This window comes from Leptosomus discolor, chromosome 9 (genome assembly GCF_034619465.1).
Source record: "Leptosomus discolor isolate bLepDis1 chromosome 9, bLepDis1.hap2, whole genome shotgun sequence".
In the NCBI taxonomy this organism is placed as follows: Eukaryota; Metazoa; Chordata; class Aves; order Leptosomiformes; family Leptosomidae; genus Leptosomus; species Leptosomus discolor.
In genome coordinates, this window is record NC_141399.1 from 1,094,153 (window position 1) to 1,113,745 (window position 19,593).

Below are 19,593 nucleotides of genomic sequence, written 5' to 3' on the forward strand. Positions count from 1 at the left end.
CAGCAGCACTGAAATCCGTGTGTGGGCAGCACAGAAAAGGTTACCGGCCCTGCGGCTCTGTCACCCCCTGGCCTTGCCGCCTCCCCGGGACGGGTGGCCGAGCTCCTCAGCACGCCGTGGCACTCGGTCGGCACAGCGAGACCTGTCCCCGCCTGCCGCCGTTAGGAGATCCCTCGCCCCGTCCCGTCTGTTCTCGCTCGGCAGAGCCGGGATGAGCAGCTCGAAGCATCCACGCGCCTGGGGTTTCCAGTCTGAGGAACCCAGCGCGAAGCTCGGGGAGAAAACCAGCAAACCGACCAACCAACGCACCGGCCGGCACACGGAGCAGCTGCGGAGCCCGGGCACGGCGCCTCTGACGGGAGCTGCTCGGAGAGCTTAACCCCTGCGCAGCACCCTGGGCGCAGAGGGGGACCCGTGTCTCAAGGTGCGGGGCGCCCCGGCCGTCCGACGGGCTCTGCCCACACCCGGGCCGGGAGCACGGCGGGCGGTGGCAGGTCCTGGGAGACACCCGCTGCCCACGGACGGGGCACGAGCATCCCATCGCACCCCCGTCCCTGCTCGGCTGCCTGCTCCTTCATAGGACCAGGGAATGGTTTGGGCTGGAAGGGACCTCCAAAGGCCATCCAGTCCCACCCCCCTGCAGGGAGCAGGGACATCTTTAGCCAGATCAGGTCACTCAGGGCCCCGTCCGGCCTGACCTTGGATGTCTCCAGGGACGGAGCTTCTGCCACCTCTCTGTGCCAGTGCTCCCCCCGAACCCCCCCTCCTCTCCCCACACCTTCGCTCTGCCATTCACCCAAGCTCCCACCACGCAGCAGAGCAAGCTCTGATCCGCAGCAGAGAAAGCCAGAACCTCCGCTTCCACACCACCTCCCTTCGCGGCTCTGCTGGGTTTTTAACCCTGGCTGTGGTGGAAGGGGATCCCCTTTACCCACACAGCTCCCCAAGCAGCGGGGAGGGGCCCCCACGAGAAGGGGGGTCCTTTGGAAATCCCACCTCTGACGGGCTTACGGGGAGCTGCTGCCCCGCAGACGCAGCGAACGTGCCAACCACAGGGAGCAACCGCAGCCCTCAGGATGGGGCGAGGGTCCCCAGCCACAGGGGTTCAAAGGGCCAGGCGAGCGTTCCCCACCCTGGGGACATGCCCAAGCCGCCCACTGCCCTCTCTTCTGGCCCTGATGCACCGAGCACCTCCAGCTGGCTCACTTGGTGTCAAATACTCAAAAAAAGGAGAAACTGTCGCTGCGCTGCTCGTGGGGTTCAGTGGTGTCAGCGCCGAGAGCACGGCCCCAGCTGAGGGGGTGCTCCTTGTACCCCAGACCCTGCAGGGACTGCGCAGCCAGCCGAGGGAAAACAAACCCAAAGCGCACCCAGGGAGGAGACTGCAGCACGCTGGTGAGGTTTGTGACGTCTTTCACTTCTAGAAACTTGCCCTTTTGGTGATTTGTTTTTTTTTTTTTTTTTTAATTCCTGTTTGATTTTCTCCCAGATGCCTGTGCAAGGGCTGTGCCCCTGCCTCCAGGCAAACCCCTCTGCGAGGTAACCAGCTGCCTGTGCAAATGGACACTGGCTTTCCATCAGGGAATGCTCTTTGGGCATTAATGCCTGGGCTGAAACAGCGGTTCAGAGGCGATTCACACTGTTCCTACCCCTGCCTCTGCTGAGTGTGCGCACTTTTGGCTGCCTTCCCAGCGCAGGGTTTAGAACAATGATGTGTCTCCAAAAAGAAAAGCCAATTTACAAAGATGTAAACACGCTCCCCTTGTAACAAAATGAAGAAGAGGCCGTAAAGCTAAGCACTGGGCTTTATTCTGCATTCCCACTTCACTTATAACCAAACTGCCCCTACCCAAGGCTGAGCCAAGGGAGCTTTGTTATTCCCGGCACAACTCCAGGTCTGCACATCCTCTCTTGACTCGCAGCATCTGACCCAGTCTGTGGGAGCAGCACCGCCACGCACCAGAGATGGACCAACGAGCCCCGCAAGGGCCATCCACCGCCCCCCAGCCACGGCTGCCGCTGCCACCTCGGGATTTCCCCGCCTTGCTCCAGCCGCAGCGTTTCACTGACTCGTCAGATACCCCAGCGTTTCCAGGATATGAACCACGCCACAGCCCCGGGCTGGGCACAGCGTAAGCGGTGCTCACACCCCATGTAGGTCTTCGCCCCCCGTCGGGCTCACCTCCCCAAAAGACAGTGGTGGGCTCGGCCCGTTCCTCCCCAGCAGCCGAGCCGGGCATCCCCCGCCGCACGAGGCAGAGGGGCCGAGTCCACCGCACACCTCGCAGGCTCCCGCCCTGCAGCAGGTTCAGCTGCCCCCTACTCTCCTCTGCAAGTTATTTTATGGTGAGCAAGCAAACATCCACAGCACGGAGCATGCTTGAAAGAGAAACCAGCGTCTTCTGCAGCAGAAAGAAAACCTAGCGATTGCGAGCTCCTTGCACACTCATCTCTGCAAAAAAATATTCCAGTTCTCTGGCAAATAATGTAGACATTCAATACAAGAAAAAAAACAAATGACCAAGCACACCGACATCTGCCAGCCGGGACTGTCGGATGTGCTCAGTGACTACCAGAAGCACGGCTTGATGGAGGGAACAAATACTATCCCACAGTGTGGGATCCCAGGATGGCGTCACCCCTATCAGATCCAAGAGGTGACAGGGACCTCCCCTGGGGACGGGAGAGCTGCGGGACAAGGAGCAGGGCAGAGCCCAGGGCGAGGGTGCTGCCAGCTCCGAGGGGAAGGTACAGCTCCCGGGTACTTGGAGGGGGTCATTGATGTATTACAGGGAAAAACTGGCATTGCAGCATTCCAGGCACGACCCCTACGACAGTTTAGGCTGGAAAGCTGTTTTCCATAAAAATCCTGGTCAACCCCAGCCGAAAGAGAGGCCCACACTTTAAATGCTCCGCAACCTCCAGCGCGGCGGTAGGAACACAATGCTGCTCTGTGGAAACGCGCTCGCCTGCGACAAGAGGCACCCGGAGGCCGGGGAGCCCCCAGTCGGGGGCGGGGGACCTGCCAGGAATGCTTCTGCATTCCAGTTTCAGGGCTAAAGCTCACAGGGGTTGAGCCAGGCGGGCGTCCCGGGGCAGAGCTGCACCTTTCCCCTCTCGCCAGCGGTGAACCCGTGGCCCCCTGCGCCAGCCTGTTCCTCTCGCATCGTTGTACCCTGCGGAGCAGAAAGCTACAGCTAGGTGTGCAATTTTACATCAGTTGCTTTCAGAAAGTAATCACCCAGGTTAATGAAATTCATCAAACTCCTTGCTTTAGTACAGTTGTCAGCAGCCTGTTAGCGTAAACTTCCAGTACGGATTTCAAAAGACACGAACAACCCTTGCTTTTCACCACGGCCGTAGGTTTAGTATGCCAAAAGTTACTTTTGAGATGCGTTATTCCAAAAGACTATTGCAAGACTTTAGTCATAAGAAGCTTGGAGAGACTTTATAAAAAAACCAGCACAAGACAGAACCTCCTTTTCAGTCCCCCCTAGTTATACACGCTGTGCACCTCCCACCCGCAGGCGTATGAGTTTCCTTTGCTTCCTCCCCAAGGAAATACTCTCCTGCAAGCTGCACTGGATGCAAGGGGGCACTTAGTCGCTTGCAAGTGAATAGCCAGGCTCTAATTTGGTTTTTGTTTTTTTTTTTTTTTTAACCTTCCCCTTCTCCCGTACTTGTCAAATGACCCTAGTCCTGGTGGGACCTTGGGGAGCCCGCTTCGCCCCCGGGCTGCTCCCCGCTCAGAGGCGTTTGCTCTTGCTGCAGGTCGTGCACAGGAGGCTGGCGTTGTCCACAGCGAAGGGCTTGCCCGTCAGCAGCGTCTCGCACTCCAGGCAGGCAAAGTGCTTCTTGTGCCAGGCCATCCCTTCCGCCTGCTGGTAGTCCTCCGAGAAGATGATCTACGGCACAGACAGACAATTGCTCATTCCCCCCCCATCTCGCCACGCCGGAGCACGGCGAACCAGCCTCCCACCAAGCCCGTCAGCCAGGAAGACCAGGCTTTGGGAACAGGTAAATCAACAGCGCAGGACCGCTCCCGAGTGCCACAAAACCGTCAGGTTTTAAGTGCAACTAGACCGGGATTGGCGCTCTGAGACAGACACGAGGCCGCCACAAACATCGCGCTGCTTCACCCCATTTTCCTCAGGCACCGCCAGCTCCCCCAGCAGCCGCAGCCCTGGCGACCAGCGCCAGGAGGCTGCCGCCCCCGGAGGCGCCGCGGGAGGCAGGGGTAGGCGAGCAGGGCAAGACACGCACCGGGGAAGCCCCGAACGACCCGCGCCAGGCCCCAGCGCAAGCGCGGGGACGGCAGCCAGTCCCTACCTCGTCGCAGCCGGCGCAGCGCGGCCGGAGGCTCTCGCAGTAGTGGCGCCCGCACCAGGCGGCCCCGCTCTTCCAGAAGTAGATGAGGTCGACGAGGGGCTCGGCGCAGCGGCAGCAGACGAAGCACGCCGGGTGCCACTGCCGGCTGTAGCCGGCCCTGTCGGCATACACCACCGGGCAGTCCCCCGGCACCGCCTGCTTGCAGGTCTCGCAGCGCTGCAACAGAGAGGCACCGGCGTGAGCGTCGGGCAGGACGCTGAGCACACGGGGTGGGTATTTACTCCTCGGACGTGCCGACTCACGGCCTCTTTTCAGCGCGCCGTTCTCAACCGCACGGCCGGTGAGAAGCACCGTTAGCCGCGCACATCACCACGATCTCCAAGCATGGCCTCAACGCTTCCCACTCCCACATAGCCTGAAGGACCCACTGTGCTCCCGCCTGACATCCCAAAGCACCACAGAGGGCAGCGGAATTAAATCACTTAATTCCAGGACTGCTAAGCTGTGTGGCTTCGGTTGTTTTCGTTTGAGCCCTTGTTCTGTGAAGGGCAACTTGGGAACACCAAGGCCAGGTTCTACAGCTGCATCAGCTTGGAAAGCCCAGCAAACACACCAGTCCGAAATGAGAAACAGCGCAGCGAGGTGGAAGAGCAAGGAAACACTGGACTGAAGAGAAAGCAATGGTGACAGGTCGAGAAAAGTGCTGGGAAAACCATCTCAGTTGTGCGGCAGGACTCAGACACCACAGACAGCATCATCACAGAGCACTCGTGGCCAACAGAACCAACACCTCCCAGTCTCTCACTCCACATCCTGCGCAAACATTCGGACTGGTGCTACCTATGGACACAGTGTCACACTGCAATATAATTAAAAGTCGTTATAAATACGTATTTGCCAGCCTTCACCTGGGATAGTGTTTACTTTCTTCCAGCCAGAGCCTCGGGCAGGTAAGCACAGCACTGCCCACCATCAGGTAAGTGTCCAGTCCTTTGGACACCCTCCATGCTGAAATAAAATCCAAAGGTTTTCCGAGAAAGAGTTAAGACATCCTACGGTGCCGGAGCGCAGTGTATCAAAGGCGTTATTTTGTATAGAGGTGAGGACTTTTGTTCTTTTCTCACTGTTTTTTGATACATACATCTATGCCTAAGACAGATGTCACTCTACAGACCTCAGCTCAGGGCTTTCAATTTATAACAGCCCAAAGAGACACAATTAGACTCGGTTAATCTGAAGATTAATTGCCATCTCTGCACATTGCACACAGGACCAACTGGGTTCACTCTTTATCTGTGCCCACAGAGCGATCCTGCGACTAGTTAAGGGCGAGCGTTCAAGCTCTCCTCTCTGAAGCCGACAGCTGATGGCTCTTGTTTAAGTTCCCAGCTAAGTCTGGACAGGCCAGGTCAGGCGAACAGCTCCGAGCCTGTGCTCTGTCGCTCCCTAGAAGCAACGCTCTTCAGTAGCAGCTGGAGTCTCCTCCAGCAGAGCCCTCGGCGGCACGGCCAGGCTTCCCCAGCGATCCCCGCAGCAGGCTGGCTGAGGCTCCAGGAAAGCGAGGCGCAGCGAGACGCAGCCAGCGTTAAGCTGCTGCGCCCGACCAGGGCGTCTGCACAGCGGCGTCCCCCCCTCCAGCATCGCCCCCTCTCCAGCACGCTCCAGGCAGCACAGGGTCGGGAATTTCCTTGTGCTCAGACGATGACTTCGCTTACGAACGCTCCGATTATAAGTGAACGAGCTTCTAATAGGGGGGTAGAAGAGACACAACAGTAAAATTTCTCAGCAGAACTAACCGTTCCTGAGCTGCAGGACACCAGGGATGGGGCAGGCACAGAGGAGGGGGACCCCCCACGGGGCAGCTGTGGTCCAGGTCCTGAGGAACAAGAGCCTGACGCCACCACGGCACGGGGAACCCTGCGCTGGGAGTGCAGGACCCCCCGGTGATCCTCCCTGCGACACCCCAGGGCAGCAGCAGCAGAAACAGCCTCTCTGGGGGCACAGAGCTTCTCTGGGAGCTCTGCAAACGTCACACTAAAGACAAGCTCCCCACCACATCCAGCCCTTTGCTCATTCACAGCCCGAGGGCTAAAAAGACTCTTCTTTGCACCTCGGGAGTTTTCTTAAACTCACTTCTCCCTTTACAGAGCAGGCGGCCACAGGCCCATCTACACCCACCAAGTGGCCGCTCCTCGCCTTGTCGCCATGATTTCCAGCACACCACGCGTTGTGCTATCGCCTCCTCCTCCGTTCAGTCTGGATTTTCAGGAACTGCCCGCCCCGTGCCATCCTGGGAGCGGTTCCACCGCGCCGACGGGCATCTCCTATTTTACCAGGAAAGCCAGCACGATGAGCAAAGGCAGCGCGAGAGGAAAGACAAAATGTTTCCTGGCTTGGCTTTCCTGCGCGTCTGAAAGGGGATCTGTCTGCTCTGCGAAGGGCTTCAGACGCGTCGCTGAGCGCTCCCCAGGCCAGGAGTGCCCTCGGGCGGCGCAGGAGCCGCGCCGCTTCGGGACTGTGCGAGCCAGAGAACGAGAAGGCGAAGGTGCCACACTCGGCGGGGAGCGGCCGGCAGAGCACTGCTGCCAGCACACCGGTGAGGGCAGACGGGCACCGATGAATTCCGCACCCGTCCCGCAGGACTGAGGCTGTGTTTCTTCCCCCACGCCCCGATACCTCCCCAAGGCACCAGATTCGGGTGACTCCAGGCACCAGAGCGCCCAGCCCTGCAGCTGCCTCCACACTGGCACCCCCAGAGAAACGGCCAGGCCCATCCAACCCAGCCCTGCTTATCTTGCAAGATCTGAGAGAGAGAACAAACACGAGCAGCTTTCCAACTCCCAGCTCAAGTTTCTTGCCACTAAGAACTGTTAGAAAAACATCTTATTTTGCTGTTTCTTTCTGGGGCAATTATTCACAGGGCTCTTCCTAAGCATCACATAACTTCCATCCCCCTGCCCTTTCCACAATTTAAAAAAAAAAAAGTCTCTTCAAATTTAAGATGGGATTACAGCTGGGTGCTCAGTTTACATCTCCATCGCATTGGGAGCAGAGTGAAGACTTTATTAGCAGTTACCAGAGGTGTCAGCCAAGAAAGTGTCCCTGTCTCCTAAGCTTTGTCAAAGTTGCTCTCTCCCCTGGCTGTTGCTTTGCAGTGCGAGCTCCCACAGAAGGAGCTCCCCAGCCACCACGAGGCTTCCCCTGAGCACTCACTGCATGGCTGGCCTCAAGCTTTTTGGGACAATGGCTCGTTTTGATCAACTGCCTCAGTATTTGATTCGATTCCAACACTGCAGCTTATAACACCAGAAGACTTTCTGGTTCTGAGGGGGTTAAAGATGATTTTACGCTTGGTGGAGAACATTCAGCTCGTAGGACAGACTTACTACAGTGCTGGGGCCCCTCTCTGCAGCCCAGACAAGTTCAAAAAGCTATTTGAGCTCAGATGCCTCTCTCCTGGTGATTTACATCAGCCCTGTATGTTTTCCTTTACACACCAATTTCAACACAGCTGGCCTGGGTGTGCAATAAGAGGTTTAACAACCTTTGCACAGGGACCACACAAACACCCAAGGAATCATTCCAGCTTGTTTCTTGGTGCAGCTTTGGTGCTTTCTGGGTTTGTTCTCTTCTACAGCAAGGGTAGTGGAGGTTTTTATTAGTGTTCCCCATCCCCCCCTCCAACCTTCAGAAACCTATAGTTCAGACTCACATCTTGATCTGAATTAGGGAGAAATCAAGCTGCTGGTGCTGATTAAGAGATTTGGTATTTAATAGATTCAAATCTGTCCCCTACTTCTAATGGACTTAATGAAGAAACATCACACAAACTGCCTGAGACTCAGGATCTCCAAAATAAGCCATTCAGCACCCTGTTTTCCCCTATGCCCCTGAACCAAAGGCACTCGTATTGTCTCAAAAAGATGCATATCTTCTTTTCACTGCTGCAATCCTGCTGAGGATGCCCTGGCACGGCCCCAGGCAGGCTGGTGGCACTGGTGGGCATCACCTGCGGCATCCCAGAGAGCAGCAGTGGAGGGAGGCTCGGGGGAGCTTCCTCAGTCTTGTGAGCAGGCATCGTGTTTAACAGCCAAGTTTTCAGAGACACACAGGAGATGGTCACACAAGGGGAGAGGTACCTAAACCTCCACATCTGGAGTGCGCTCATCTACATTTCAACCCTGACTAAATCGACAACATTAAAGCCTCCACTATCGTTGGCTTCATGCACTTCAGTTCTCAGGCCCTTTACATCCATTCTTTGTCTTCGTACAACTCCTTCTGCTCACATCTGCGTTCAGCCTCACACATACTGCAAAGTAAAGCGCTTATCTCGTTTTTCTACAGCAGAACTTCTCTTCCAGTGAGGTTTTGCGAAAGCCAATAGACCTTCTGGAGGTTTAGCACATTTCAGATCTTGGACACAGCCCAGTCGTAGCCGGTCAGCTGCACTAATTCCTGCATGGGAGATCGAATTTAAAACGGGTGGTGTTTTATGGAGGGGGAAGCAGGAGCTCTGTTCAGTCCGCCGGGAGCTGAGCGGCACAGTGCGCTGGTCAGAGTGGATCTCCTGCAACCGCTTGTGAAGCTGTTCCATTTTTCAGCTAGCGCCTCTAGAAAAATGGTGCTTTAAACTACAGAGAATAACATCACAGTTATGTATTTATTTGGAAGGACAAACTTGCAGTCTAAATAAACCCTCATTGCTAAGATGACTTTTATTAATGAGTTTAATGGAAACCTTCCTTTTTTGGCAATTTTTTTAGCTTAAAATTCTTTTTCCAATTCAGTATTTTGTTGCAATACTGAAAAACTTTTACTATATCACCAAACCCTGAAAGTCAGATGCACATTAATAGAAAAGGCCCTAGCAGAGGGGAGACATTACCCAATATGGAATGAAAGTGAAAACTGCTCTTAACATGTTACAACCTCAGTGCAGCAATGGCTAGAAAAATCTTGCCTTAGAAACACTGACACCTTTCTTTTTTCCCCAGCTTTAAATCCTCTGCTGCAAGTCATCCTCACAAGGGCCAGTATGAAATATTTTCACTCGCCATATTTTACGATGAGCGTTTGTTCAGCAGCTACAATTCTCCCAGACAGTGCTGGGAGAATACAAGTGTAGAAGGGTATTAGGGAATCCCAATTATTTCCCTGTGGAAACGTATTTTTATGCCCAGAGACAGGCATGGTCTGTTCAAAGCCCCCCAGAGTGATTAGAGCCCTGGGAGCACTATCTCTATGTTCACAGCTTTGCATTAATTACACTGAGCCATCACCTCCTGGCACTCGCAGTCTTTCCACTTGCACCGGTCTGGAAGCTTAGCTGGAAGTACTCACTCTGAAACTGTTTCTGATCTTGAGCACCTGATTGATGCACAGTCATCCAGGGACACGTCACGCCCAATCTGTCAGAGCTGCCAAGAAGCCAAATACGCAATTCCCAGCTCCTACAGCTAATGGAAAGTTTACTTACCTTGGTGGTTCACACAGCCTTGGCTGCGGAGGGAGATGGTGAAGAGGAGATAACCCACCCCTCCTCACCCCTTAGATGGGCACTTGTGCTCAGCAGGAGCACACGAGGGGTCCCAGCAGGCTCTCTCACAGCGCAGGACCAGAGCACACCGTGATGCAGCCAAGCATCGCAGCACCGCTCCGGGAGTTTGTCGAAGCGCTGCAGCGGACTGGGAGAAGCCCACAGGAGCGGCATTGCGAGCAAGGAACAGATAACCCCGGCTGCTGCAACCTTCCCCCCACCGCTAGCTGAGACTGAGTCTGTCCCCTGAAAGCCCCCCAAACCCAGAGCCGAGCCGGGACACCCCCGCCAGCCCGTCCCGCCGCCGGAGCGCAGCACTCACGTAGGGCCCTCCGGCAGGCGCGCTCTCCAGGGCCCCGTTGGTGGACTCGGGGGGTTTGCTGGCGGCGACGCTCTTGTCCTGCAGCGGCTTCCCCTCCTCCTTCCCGCCACCGCCCTGGCCCGGCAGTGCCACCTCCCCGACGCCCAGCGCCTCGGCTTTGTACTTCTTCACGAAGTCTTCCATCAGCTTCAGCTCGCCCTCAGCGAGGCCACGGCACTGGGACGGGTCCTGGTCGTACAGCGGGAGTTGTCTCATCAGCTGCCGCCGGCGGTAGCAGGCCCCGTCCGTCCCCGCCACGGGCTGCATCTCCTTGGGGATCAGCTCCATGTACTGCATGGCCTGGACAGAGAGCACCGACCGTCACCCCGAGCTGCCTCCGGCAGGGAAGCACGAGCTTTCTTTGCTCCCGTGCTTCGCAAACAGATGCTCCGCTTGCGTTACGGAGCGCTGGCAGAAAACGTGCCCCTTCCCTTCCCTTTTGAGTTGTTCCGGCCTACGCTTCAGAAAATAAAAGGCTCAACTCAGATGCAAGTAGCAGCCGGGTTGCTGTTAATCACTTAATCCTCAGAAAACAGGGTGGGTGGTTTCTGGATTTGGTTGTTTTTTTTTTGTCTTAAAAAAACCCCACCCTGGACTCCCCAGGAAAGCAAAGCAGCAAAGACTTGCTTCACTAGACTGCACCCAGATCCCAACCCACCCTCCCTCGCTGGCATTAGCATGCTACTATTCCAGGTAATTTGACAACAAGGCTGCTGAAAAAGACCAGAAACCCGTAAATATCAAACCCCACTGCCTCATGCCAGGACAGGGAGAGCTCTGGGGACCAGGTCACGGGCTGCACCAAGAGCACACCATAGCCACCATGGGCTGCAGGCAGCATAGTTTACAGTAAAAGATCCCCTTTTATCAATTAAAAAAAGAAATCTTAATACAGGAATAAGTAGTCACATAGCAGTTGAGTCAGTGTGTAACACCGACAGCCACCAACTCCACCCAACTACTGATTTTGCAGTAAAGGGAAGGTGTTTGGTCACCGATGCCCTGCAGCATGGAAGGTAAATACCAAGAAACTATCCAAAATAAAGTCTCTTGCTCAACTGGCCACTAACCACTATCTTAAAAGCAGAGTAAACCGTGATCCTGCGAGAGGTCTGCCCCACGCTGAACTAGCATTTGCGGGACAGGGGCGTCGGTACAGTTAACGTCTGGCCTGGTGCGAAGGGGAAGGGAGTTCCCCACTCAAGGCATTTTTCCTATTGTAGTGTGAAGAGCTAAGGGGCAGCCAGTTGGCTCGCTGCCACTCCCTTTTAAAGACCAGCATCCAGCTGCATTAGATTTGTTTCTTACTTGGTCAGCATTTGAAAACTTAATTTTAAGAAAAAGTAGAGAAGCAATTAACTGTTCACTGTACATAGTCTGGTTCAGTACGGCCTTTTAAACACAGAAACATCTGCACCACAGTGAAGAACTCATCATGTCTGTAAAAACAAAGTCAGCTTCCACCTCAGCCCAATAGCAGCATTTCAGGACAAGATTCCTGCCTGAAGACTGGCAATAGCAACAGAAAAATGATTTAATGGAGGCAGGGCTTCTTCGCTGTCTCTTGGGGTGCATGTTAACATCACTGCATGTTACGATACCTGACATCAACATGTCAGTATATTGTGCCTCTGCAACAGCAGGATTGATACCCAGAACTTTACTGGGGGAGGACTGTCACCCTGTGGGAGAAGGTGCTGCTCGGGAATAGCTGGTTGGAGTGCTGCAGGATGCTGTAGAAGTGATCTGGTGCACAGATGGCTTTTGCAGAAGTGAGAAATCCTGATAGGAACTACAGAAGCAAGAGACAAGGACTCTGACAGCTCCTCCCAGGCCTCACACACGCAAGAAGGATACTGCCGGTGGTATCTGACAACTGGGAAGAGCAGCCACCAAAGCCTCGAGGCTGTATGACCGTGACAGCACACACTATGCGGTGCACACTGGCTTGGTCTGGCTGCAGCGAGAACACTAGCACAGTAGCAGCATGGTAGGATCCTACTAGAAGAGATTCTTAATCCACTACAAACGTGCCAAGACTAATGAACACTTACACCAGAGCTACGAGAACAGCACTGTGCCAGCACATGCATCTGGAGCGTCTTGCTCCACCCCAGCACCCCACTCCCCATGGCCAAAACAAAACGCCTGTGCCGTCAGTGGGAGAGAACAGCAAAGTCTCAAGGCTTTATTACAAGTTGGACAGTGGCAGGTTTCAATATCTGCCCAGGCACATGGCGGGATGTCACTCCCTGGTCAAGGGAATGCTTAAAGCTATAATTGCAGATGTCAAACTGTGTCCAGATCAGGGGAAAAAAACTCTCAACCTGACGCCAAAAGCCCAAAGTGAAGGGTAACAAAAAGGTGTTTCTTTTGCTGCTACCATGTATGATCACGGTCAAAGGCTTTACTATGTTGCCCTAACACAGATATTTGAGGAAAAGCATTTTAGGTTTTCACTGTTAACTACTGGATTGGAGCTATGTTATGATCTGTTCTTTTCACTTTCCGCAAGAACCCTGAATACCTACTTCATAACTTCCCCAGGCACAGCTTAATGAAAACACGCTCTGAACTTCCTCCTGTTATTGGACCATCCACTTCAGGACAACAATATTAAAAACAATCCCAAGTTTCCAGCCTGCCTTCAGAAGGAAATCACTGGAGCGAGTCAGTTATGCACTAAAAGCTTTTTGGCCCAAATCCCTTTTAAACTATCCCGAGAGTGGCTGACATCCAGCGTTTCTCCTTAAAGTTTGTCAAGTTGATCTTCAAGCCAAAATTTATCAAGGTTGCCTTCAAAGCTCCTGCACGCTGTTTACTTGAACCAAGATATCTTCCAGTCTGTCCAGGCACCATAAGGGGTTCCAAAGCTCTCACAAAGCACGCACCCTCCGAGCTGCCCCCTCGCCCGCACCACAGGGACGGCATCTGCTGCTGGGGGTGAGGGACCCACCGCCCCCGCTGCATGGGGCTGCCTTCAGGATCACCCCAAACACGCACTTGCAAGGGGGTACGGTCGGGGTTCAGCCCCACGGCAGAAGAAAGGGGCCCAGAGCCGCAGAGCTCGGGCACCCTTCACAGCGAGGAGCCGGCCCTGCCCCACGGCGCCGGCACGGCACCCTGCAGGCAGCTCGCGGAGCAGCGAGCCCGGGTTCCGGATAAACCCCAGGCTGGGCAGTGTGCTGAATGAATCAGGCTGGGCGGGAAGAGTGCCATCATTGTTCTCCCCAGCCCTCACGAGCTCCCCGATTCCCGTGGGACCTGCGGAAGGCAAACACTGGTTAAACAAACATTCCGCCTGGGCCAGCTCCCACCGAAGGAAAGAGGCGGCTGCGAGCGGCAGCGCTACCGTTACACAGCCAGGCAGCTGGGTGCGTGGGGGTCTCAGTCCCTCATTGAAGCCCAGTGGTCTGCTCCAGTTAGCACCACAGGCCCCAACTGCACTCCCAGTACAGGCTTCGTGCCACCCCCGGTCAGCCTTTCCAAGGGGGTGAGTGCAACTCAGTTTTAAGAGATAATCAGTCTGCCTCTCAGGTCTGCAGCTGCAATTTCACATTTGTTTCCCCAATTCTTCTTTAAAAAAAAATCTGGTTGCAATTTTCAGCAGCTTTAAACTATTTGTTTAATTTGAAGAGCAAAAGCTGTCCCCTAATGACAGTGTAATATATAACGCTTTTAGTACCACACCACAGTTAAAAGCCAGTTAAATGCTTTCCCTCAAGAAGTGCTCTGCTGGCTAACACTTCCACATGCCGAAAACCACTTCCATTCGTTCCCACACAGCAATATCGCTTGTCCGGATGGAAACCAGGCGCGGGAGGGAAGGAGGAGCTGGGCTGGGGTCTTGTTTTCGGATCCAGCCCTTGGCACAGGACCACAGTCCCCATCTCCCCTTTTTACCCCAAGTTCTCTTTACAAAACCTAAACAAATATTTTCATTTGGACCAGACTATGTTCAGCTGGAAGGAAAAAAAAACCAAGCCCAGCTCCAGTGCTGAACGTGGGAGGGGTTCCTCAGGCAGCAGCGACGGGCAGTTCGTGCCCACACAGGCAGGAGCTGCGGGCAGGACACTCAGCCGCAGAGCTCAGCTCAGCTTTCCTCCAGGCTGGCACTCCTTGGCACGACGAGCTTTCCCGCTCCTGTTCCCAGGGGGAGCAAACTCGGCAAGTCTGCTGGGGACAGCGAGGGTCCCTGGGCAGAGGGGCTCCGAGCCCGCGGGGTCGCCCTGGGCTGCTGCTGGAGGCTGTTTTCCACTGAGGCGATGCTCTTCTGTGAGCCCCGAGGCACCACCACCCAACTGCCCACCCACTGAGAGGGGAAGCTAAGCCCCCTTTCCCCACTCCCCCACTTACCCAGCAAATCAGAGCCAAAATGAAAGAAAGCAGCATTACAAAGAAATTAAGCCGCCAAGTAAGTGCTGTCAAGCACACTCTTCTGGCTGCGCTTCGGTATTCCCATGGACACTCATCCAGGGCCGAGGTGATGCAGCATTCATCAGGAAGCTAGGCTGCGTTCTGGGGAGGTTTAGGGCCATTCTGGGATTTACAGAGGCACGAGTGAGCACTAGTTCCACTCCTGGTTAATAAACCCGAGACACTGGGTCTATTTTAAATCCAAAATTGTAACAACTACCTCAGCAAGAAAAGAAAATAATAACTGTCATCTTTCATACAGTAATTTGCCATTATCATTAAAGCCCGTTTCCATAACAGAACAATTTGCAAACAGCGCTGGATTTAGATGCAGCATTACTTCTTTCCACATTGATTTAATTTCTCTGCTTTTGAGACAGACTGAAGCACAATTTCCTGAAGTGTTTGCTGAAAAAGCCCCCAGGTTATTGGAAGTGTCCCAGCTAGCTACCTCCACCTGTGCTGGCTGGTCTTGGGGCAGGCTGACAGCCAGATTTGCAAGAGACCAGACTCAAGGGCAAGGCAGGACCCTCCCTCTCCACAGGGAGGTCAAAGCCCAGGGCAACTCCCGCTGCCCAAATAAACTACCCAAATCACTTGTCTCCACTGCTTCTCCCAGCAGCCTGGTCCAGACCTGCGTTGCTTTAGGAGCATGGAGATGTGTCTGTGGAGTTAATTCATTGTCCTTGTGTGTGTCCCCACGGCTCTTTGCCTCCCTGGTGCCCTCCTGGGAAAGGACCAAATCCCAGCCCAGCTACCCCAAGAAGGCCTGGAGGTTTTGGAGCATGCAAACCCCACACCCAGCCTGGGGTTTTGGAGTGTGCAAACGCCTGCGTGGGCTGCACAGGCATTGTACAACTGGCAGGACAGCAGAGATGGGATCTTTCCTCAGCGAAGTTTTTATTGGACATGATCTTTACCAAAGTAGTGAGCTTTCTAGTTGTAAAACCCATTAAGACTTCTAGTAGAAATGTAAGCAAACCTATAAAAACCCAAAAGCAGTCCATTTCCCTCTCCTGCCTATTCAGTTATTTACGCGGTTTTCCAAAATACAAAGTGTTACGCACATTTTTGCTCTCCGAGGCAAACCATATGTTTTACCGCTTTCCCCGATAACTTTATTCCAGAGCTGAGTTATGTTCCCCATTTAGTGACACAACTACCTGCCAAACGTGCCGTGGATTGTCTTACCAGCTTCTGGGTGAGCCCCGGCGGAGCCCACTCGTACGTGATGGTGTCGAAGGTGGGGTCTTTCCGAGAGACGATGGGGTTGGTGATGATCATGCGGTTCCTTTTGTAAATGCGAACGCCATCACCTCCTTTCACCCGGGCGGTGAGCGTGGCGTACTTGGAGTCCGACAGCAGGCGCCCAATTTTCCGATCATCCTCCACGTCCGAGCTCAGGCTGTGATCCTCCTGGCTGCATTTGCAGGATTTACAGATTTTCCTGCAAGTGACAAGCGAGATCATCCTTTCAATGCAAGATGGGCCGTGGGAAGCACATGATGGCTCAGTCATGGAGACACAGCCTCTTCCAAAGGTTAAACACAGACCAGGGTGATGGCGTAAGACCAAAGGCCCCTGCAGCCTGAGCCATGCACCACAATTCATAGAATAGTTTGGGCTGGAAGGGACCTCCAAAGGCTATCCAGTCCCATCCCCCTGCAGGGAGCAGGGACATCTTTAGCCAGATCAGGTCACTCAGAGCCCCGTCCGGCCTGACCTTGGATGTCTCCAGGGATGGGGCTTCTGCCACCCCTCTGGGAGCCTGTGCCAGTGTTTCACCACCCTCATTTTAAAAGTATCTTCCTTGTATCTAGTCTAATTCTGCCCTCTTTTAGTTTAAAACCATTACTCCCTGTCCTATCACAACAGGCCCTGCTAAAAAGCCTGTCCCCACCTTTCCTGCAAGCCCCCTTTCAGCACTGGAAGGCTGCTATAAGCTCTCCCCGGAGCCTTCTCTTCCCCAGGCTGAACAGCCCCAGCTCTCCCAGCCTGTCCTCACAGGGGAGCCGCTCCAGCCCCCTGAGCATCTTCACTGCCTCCTCCAGACCCGCTCCAGCAGGTCCATGTCCTCCTTGTGCGGGGGCCCCAGAGCTGGATGCAGCCCTGCAGGGGGGTCTCACTAGAGAAGGGTAGAGGGGGAGGATCGCCTCCCTTGACCTGCTGGCCGCGCTGCTCTGGACGCAGCCCAGGGCATGGTTGGCTTTCTGGGCTGTGAGCACACACTGCCCGCTCACCTCCAGCTTTTCACCCCAGAGGGACCCGCAGCAGCACGGAGCAGAAAGCTGCAAACCCCCACGTGCTGTCCCCAGGCAAAAGCAGCCGCAGCAGCGCTGACAGACTGCTGCCTCCCACCCGCCCTCGGGAGCTGCCACTTTCCATGAACTGTGGAAACCCCTTCAAGCACCACTAAATCTCCCACCCTCAGTCTCCAGCAGCTGAGCACTAGCCTCGCCTCTTACAAAGCTTTGCGTGCCATTAAAAACGTGACTGCTAAAAGAGGAATTGATACCCAAGTGTATCACTTTATAACTGCTGTAAGTCAAAGATAAGTCTGTAAGGCCACTCTCTGCTGGCCAGCTTTTCCATCAAACGCTCATAGCAAAAGGGACAAACTAACTCTGATGCAACCCCACATACTTCAGCAGGATCCTGGAACAAGCATGACTCAAACCAGCCTTTAATGGAGTCAATTAAAAAAACCCCTTGCAATTCAACCAAACAACTATTTTAAAGTTTGGATTTCCACACAGCTGAGGTACTGAAACGGGGCACCGAAGGCTGCAGGACACCATGGCACACACCACCGCAGAGCCGACAGCACACCTGCAGGCTCCTGTGCACCGCTGCAACCCAGCTGCATGGCCCACTGCAGAGGGGACTGCTCCAGGCTTGCAGAAACGAGCCAAGTGTTTTGCAAGACAACCTCAGAGGGCATTAATTCTTCTTTAATTAACGACATCTGGAGAGCTCCCTTCCATTTCAGAGCCCCCCATCTCCCATTTTGGGTTGCAAGCAGATAGGGCAGGGCAGCCACCCACTGCCCCTGCCCCGAGCTATTCACACAGTACTGGTCGGCTCCCACCAGCTACTGATATCAGTGGCTATTTATCAGTGTTTTTAAGAGGAAAAACTGAAAATAAAGTATCAAATAACAAGACATTTTGGGCACTAAGCATAGCATTTCAGCCATCGGGATGCTCAGGACAGCCTGGCAAGAGCCACCGCGGCGCTGCCGAGCAGGATGCAGCACCGAGCCCTCGCCAACGGCTTTGTTTCACTCTGCCAGCTCTGCACCCACGCTCGCCCTCAAGCACAAGGGTGACAGCCAGGCACTCGGCACAGCTCCTACCGACAGGATTATCCTTTCGGTCCGCATTTCCCTGCCCCCAAAGCAAGCAAGGACATGTTTGTTTTCACTAACTCCTTCCCAAACAACCTGACAGGCTGGGAAGCCAGCGTGTGGCAGGCAGAGGATCTGTGCAGGCAGAGGACTCGTGCCCCAGCATGCACACTGCGTGGGGCATCGGGTGGCTCGCGCAGAGCGCGGCGTGTGGCAGCTTCGGCACCGTGCCGCCCTCCCAACATCCCCGTGAACAGCACCGACCACGCAGGGCTGTGCCAGGGACAGTCCTGTGGCTGGCAAGACCCTTCTGCAGGCTGAGCCATCTCTCACCCTGGCATCCTCCTCCTCCTCCCAAACCCCAGCTCGCTGCCAAGACCTGCACCCAACGTAGCAGAGGAGTCTCAACTCCCAGGAAGCAGGCAGTGTTAGCAAAAGAGGGGAGAAACACCCCACTGCATGAGAGCCTCAGCTTGGTTTAAGCACTAATGGATGAGATTTTAACTCAAGTAGTAAGGCAGCAGGACCACTGAGGGAGGGGGATGGAGAGCACGGAGCACGAGCATCTTAACTCAGCGGTTGTCCTAGCCAGACAGCGTGTCCTCTCTGCACCTCCCAACACCACTCAAGCACTCTGCAGTGCTTTGCACTCAAAGCCACTGGAGTCTGAACACCGACAGGACCGAAGGGACAGTGTCAGGGCAGAGCACATCAAGGCCAAGATGTTACCTCCAAGAATGTGGCTCGAAGCCCGTGCACGTCCCTCTGCAGCGTAAACAAGGCACACCTCTTCCTGACTGTGGCTGGCTCACCGACATCTGGAAAAGAACAGGACACAGGAGTTGGAAAGGCTTTATCCTCAAAGATTATCCAAGACTCAAGTACTAATATCGTGTTTTGTCCTTCAGATGTTGATTTCTTCAGCCACACCTTACATCCTGTGAAGCCTCAAACCTCCCAAATGCCGTTTGACCACTGTCCATGCAGACCTGCTACAAATTTATTCACGGATGCTTGGGATGAAGCTTTTCACCTCAAAGTGCAGGAAGACGGCATGTCTGGAACAGCATGGGGGGTGGCACATCAAACAGTGAGCACACACACACCAGACAGCTGCCTTAATCTGATGCACAGAGGCCTCAGGTCTCATTAAAAGGTTATTTTGATTCAGCTTCAACACTGCATATGAAGCTGTGCAAGTCAGAAATCCCACACAACAAGACACAGAGGTGCATTGCCATAACCCGATGCTAAACCTGCTTTACTGCCGCTTGGACCTCCTTGATCTTCCTACAGGGGCTCAAGGGTATTTTGTGGCAGTGGCATGTCTCCACGCCTCTGGCACTGGGCTTTACGGGTGGTTTCCACAGTGAGCAGGAAACAGCAGGGAAAGCCTTCAGGGAGGAAAGGCAGGGGAAAGGCTGTGGTTGTGGTGCACTTTCTGCTGCTCACTGAAACCAGAAGTCACTTGTATACATGGGTGCTCACTGCTGCACGGAGACGGTCCTAATAACCTCCCAACAGGAGACACCACTGCAAAAAAAACCACAACAGGAGCCAATAACATCGGAAAATAAAACTATTTTAGTGTCTGCGCCACAG

The 19,593-nt window shown here is 54.5% G+C and overlaps 1 protein-coding gene across 1 annotated transcript; it reads right to left on the reverse strand.

Moving 5' to 3' along the window:
• Positions 1 to 3,746: 3,746 nt before the first annotated feature.
• LMCD1 (LIM and cysteine rich domains 1) lies at positions 3,747 to 18,809 on the reverse strand. The gene is made up of 5 exons (XM_086470195.1): positions 18,721 to 18,809; positions 15,837 to 16,092; positions 10,191 to 10,529; positions 4,330 to 4,545; positions 3,747 to 3,905 (listed from the first exon to the last, which is right to left on the reverse strand). Exons 1-5 carry the CDS (start codon positions 18,807 to 18,809, stop codon positions 3,747 to 3,749), a joined length of 1,059 nt encoding a protein of 352 aa, XP_086326321.1.
• Between the last annotated feature and the right edge of the window lie 784 nt (positions 18,810 to 19,593).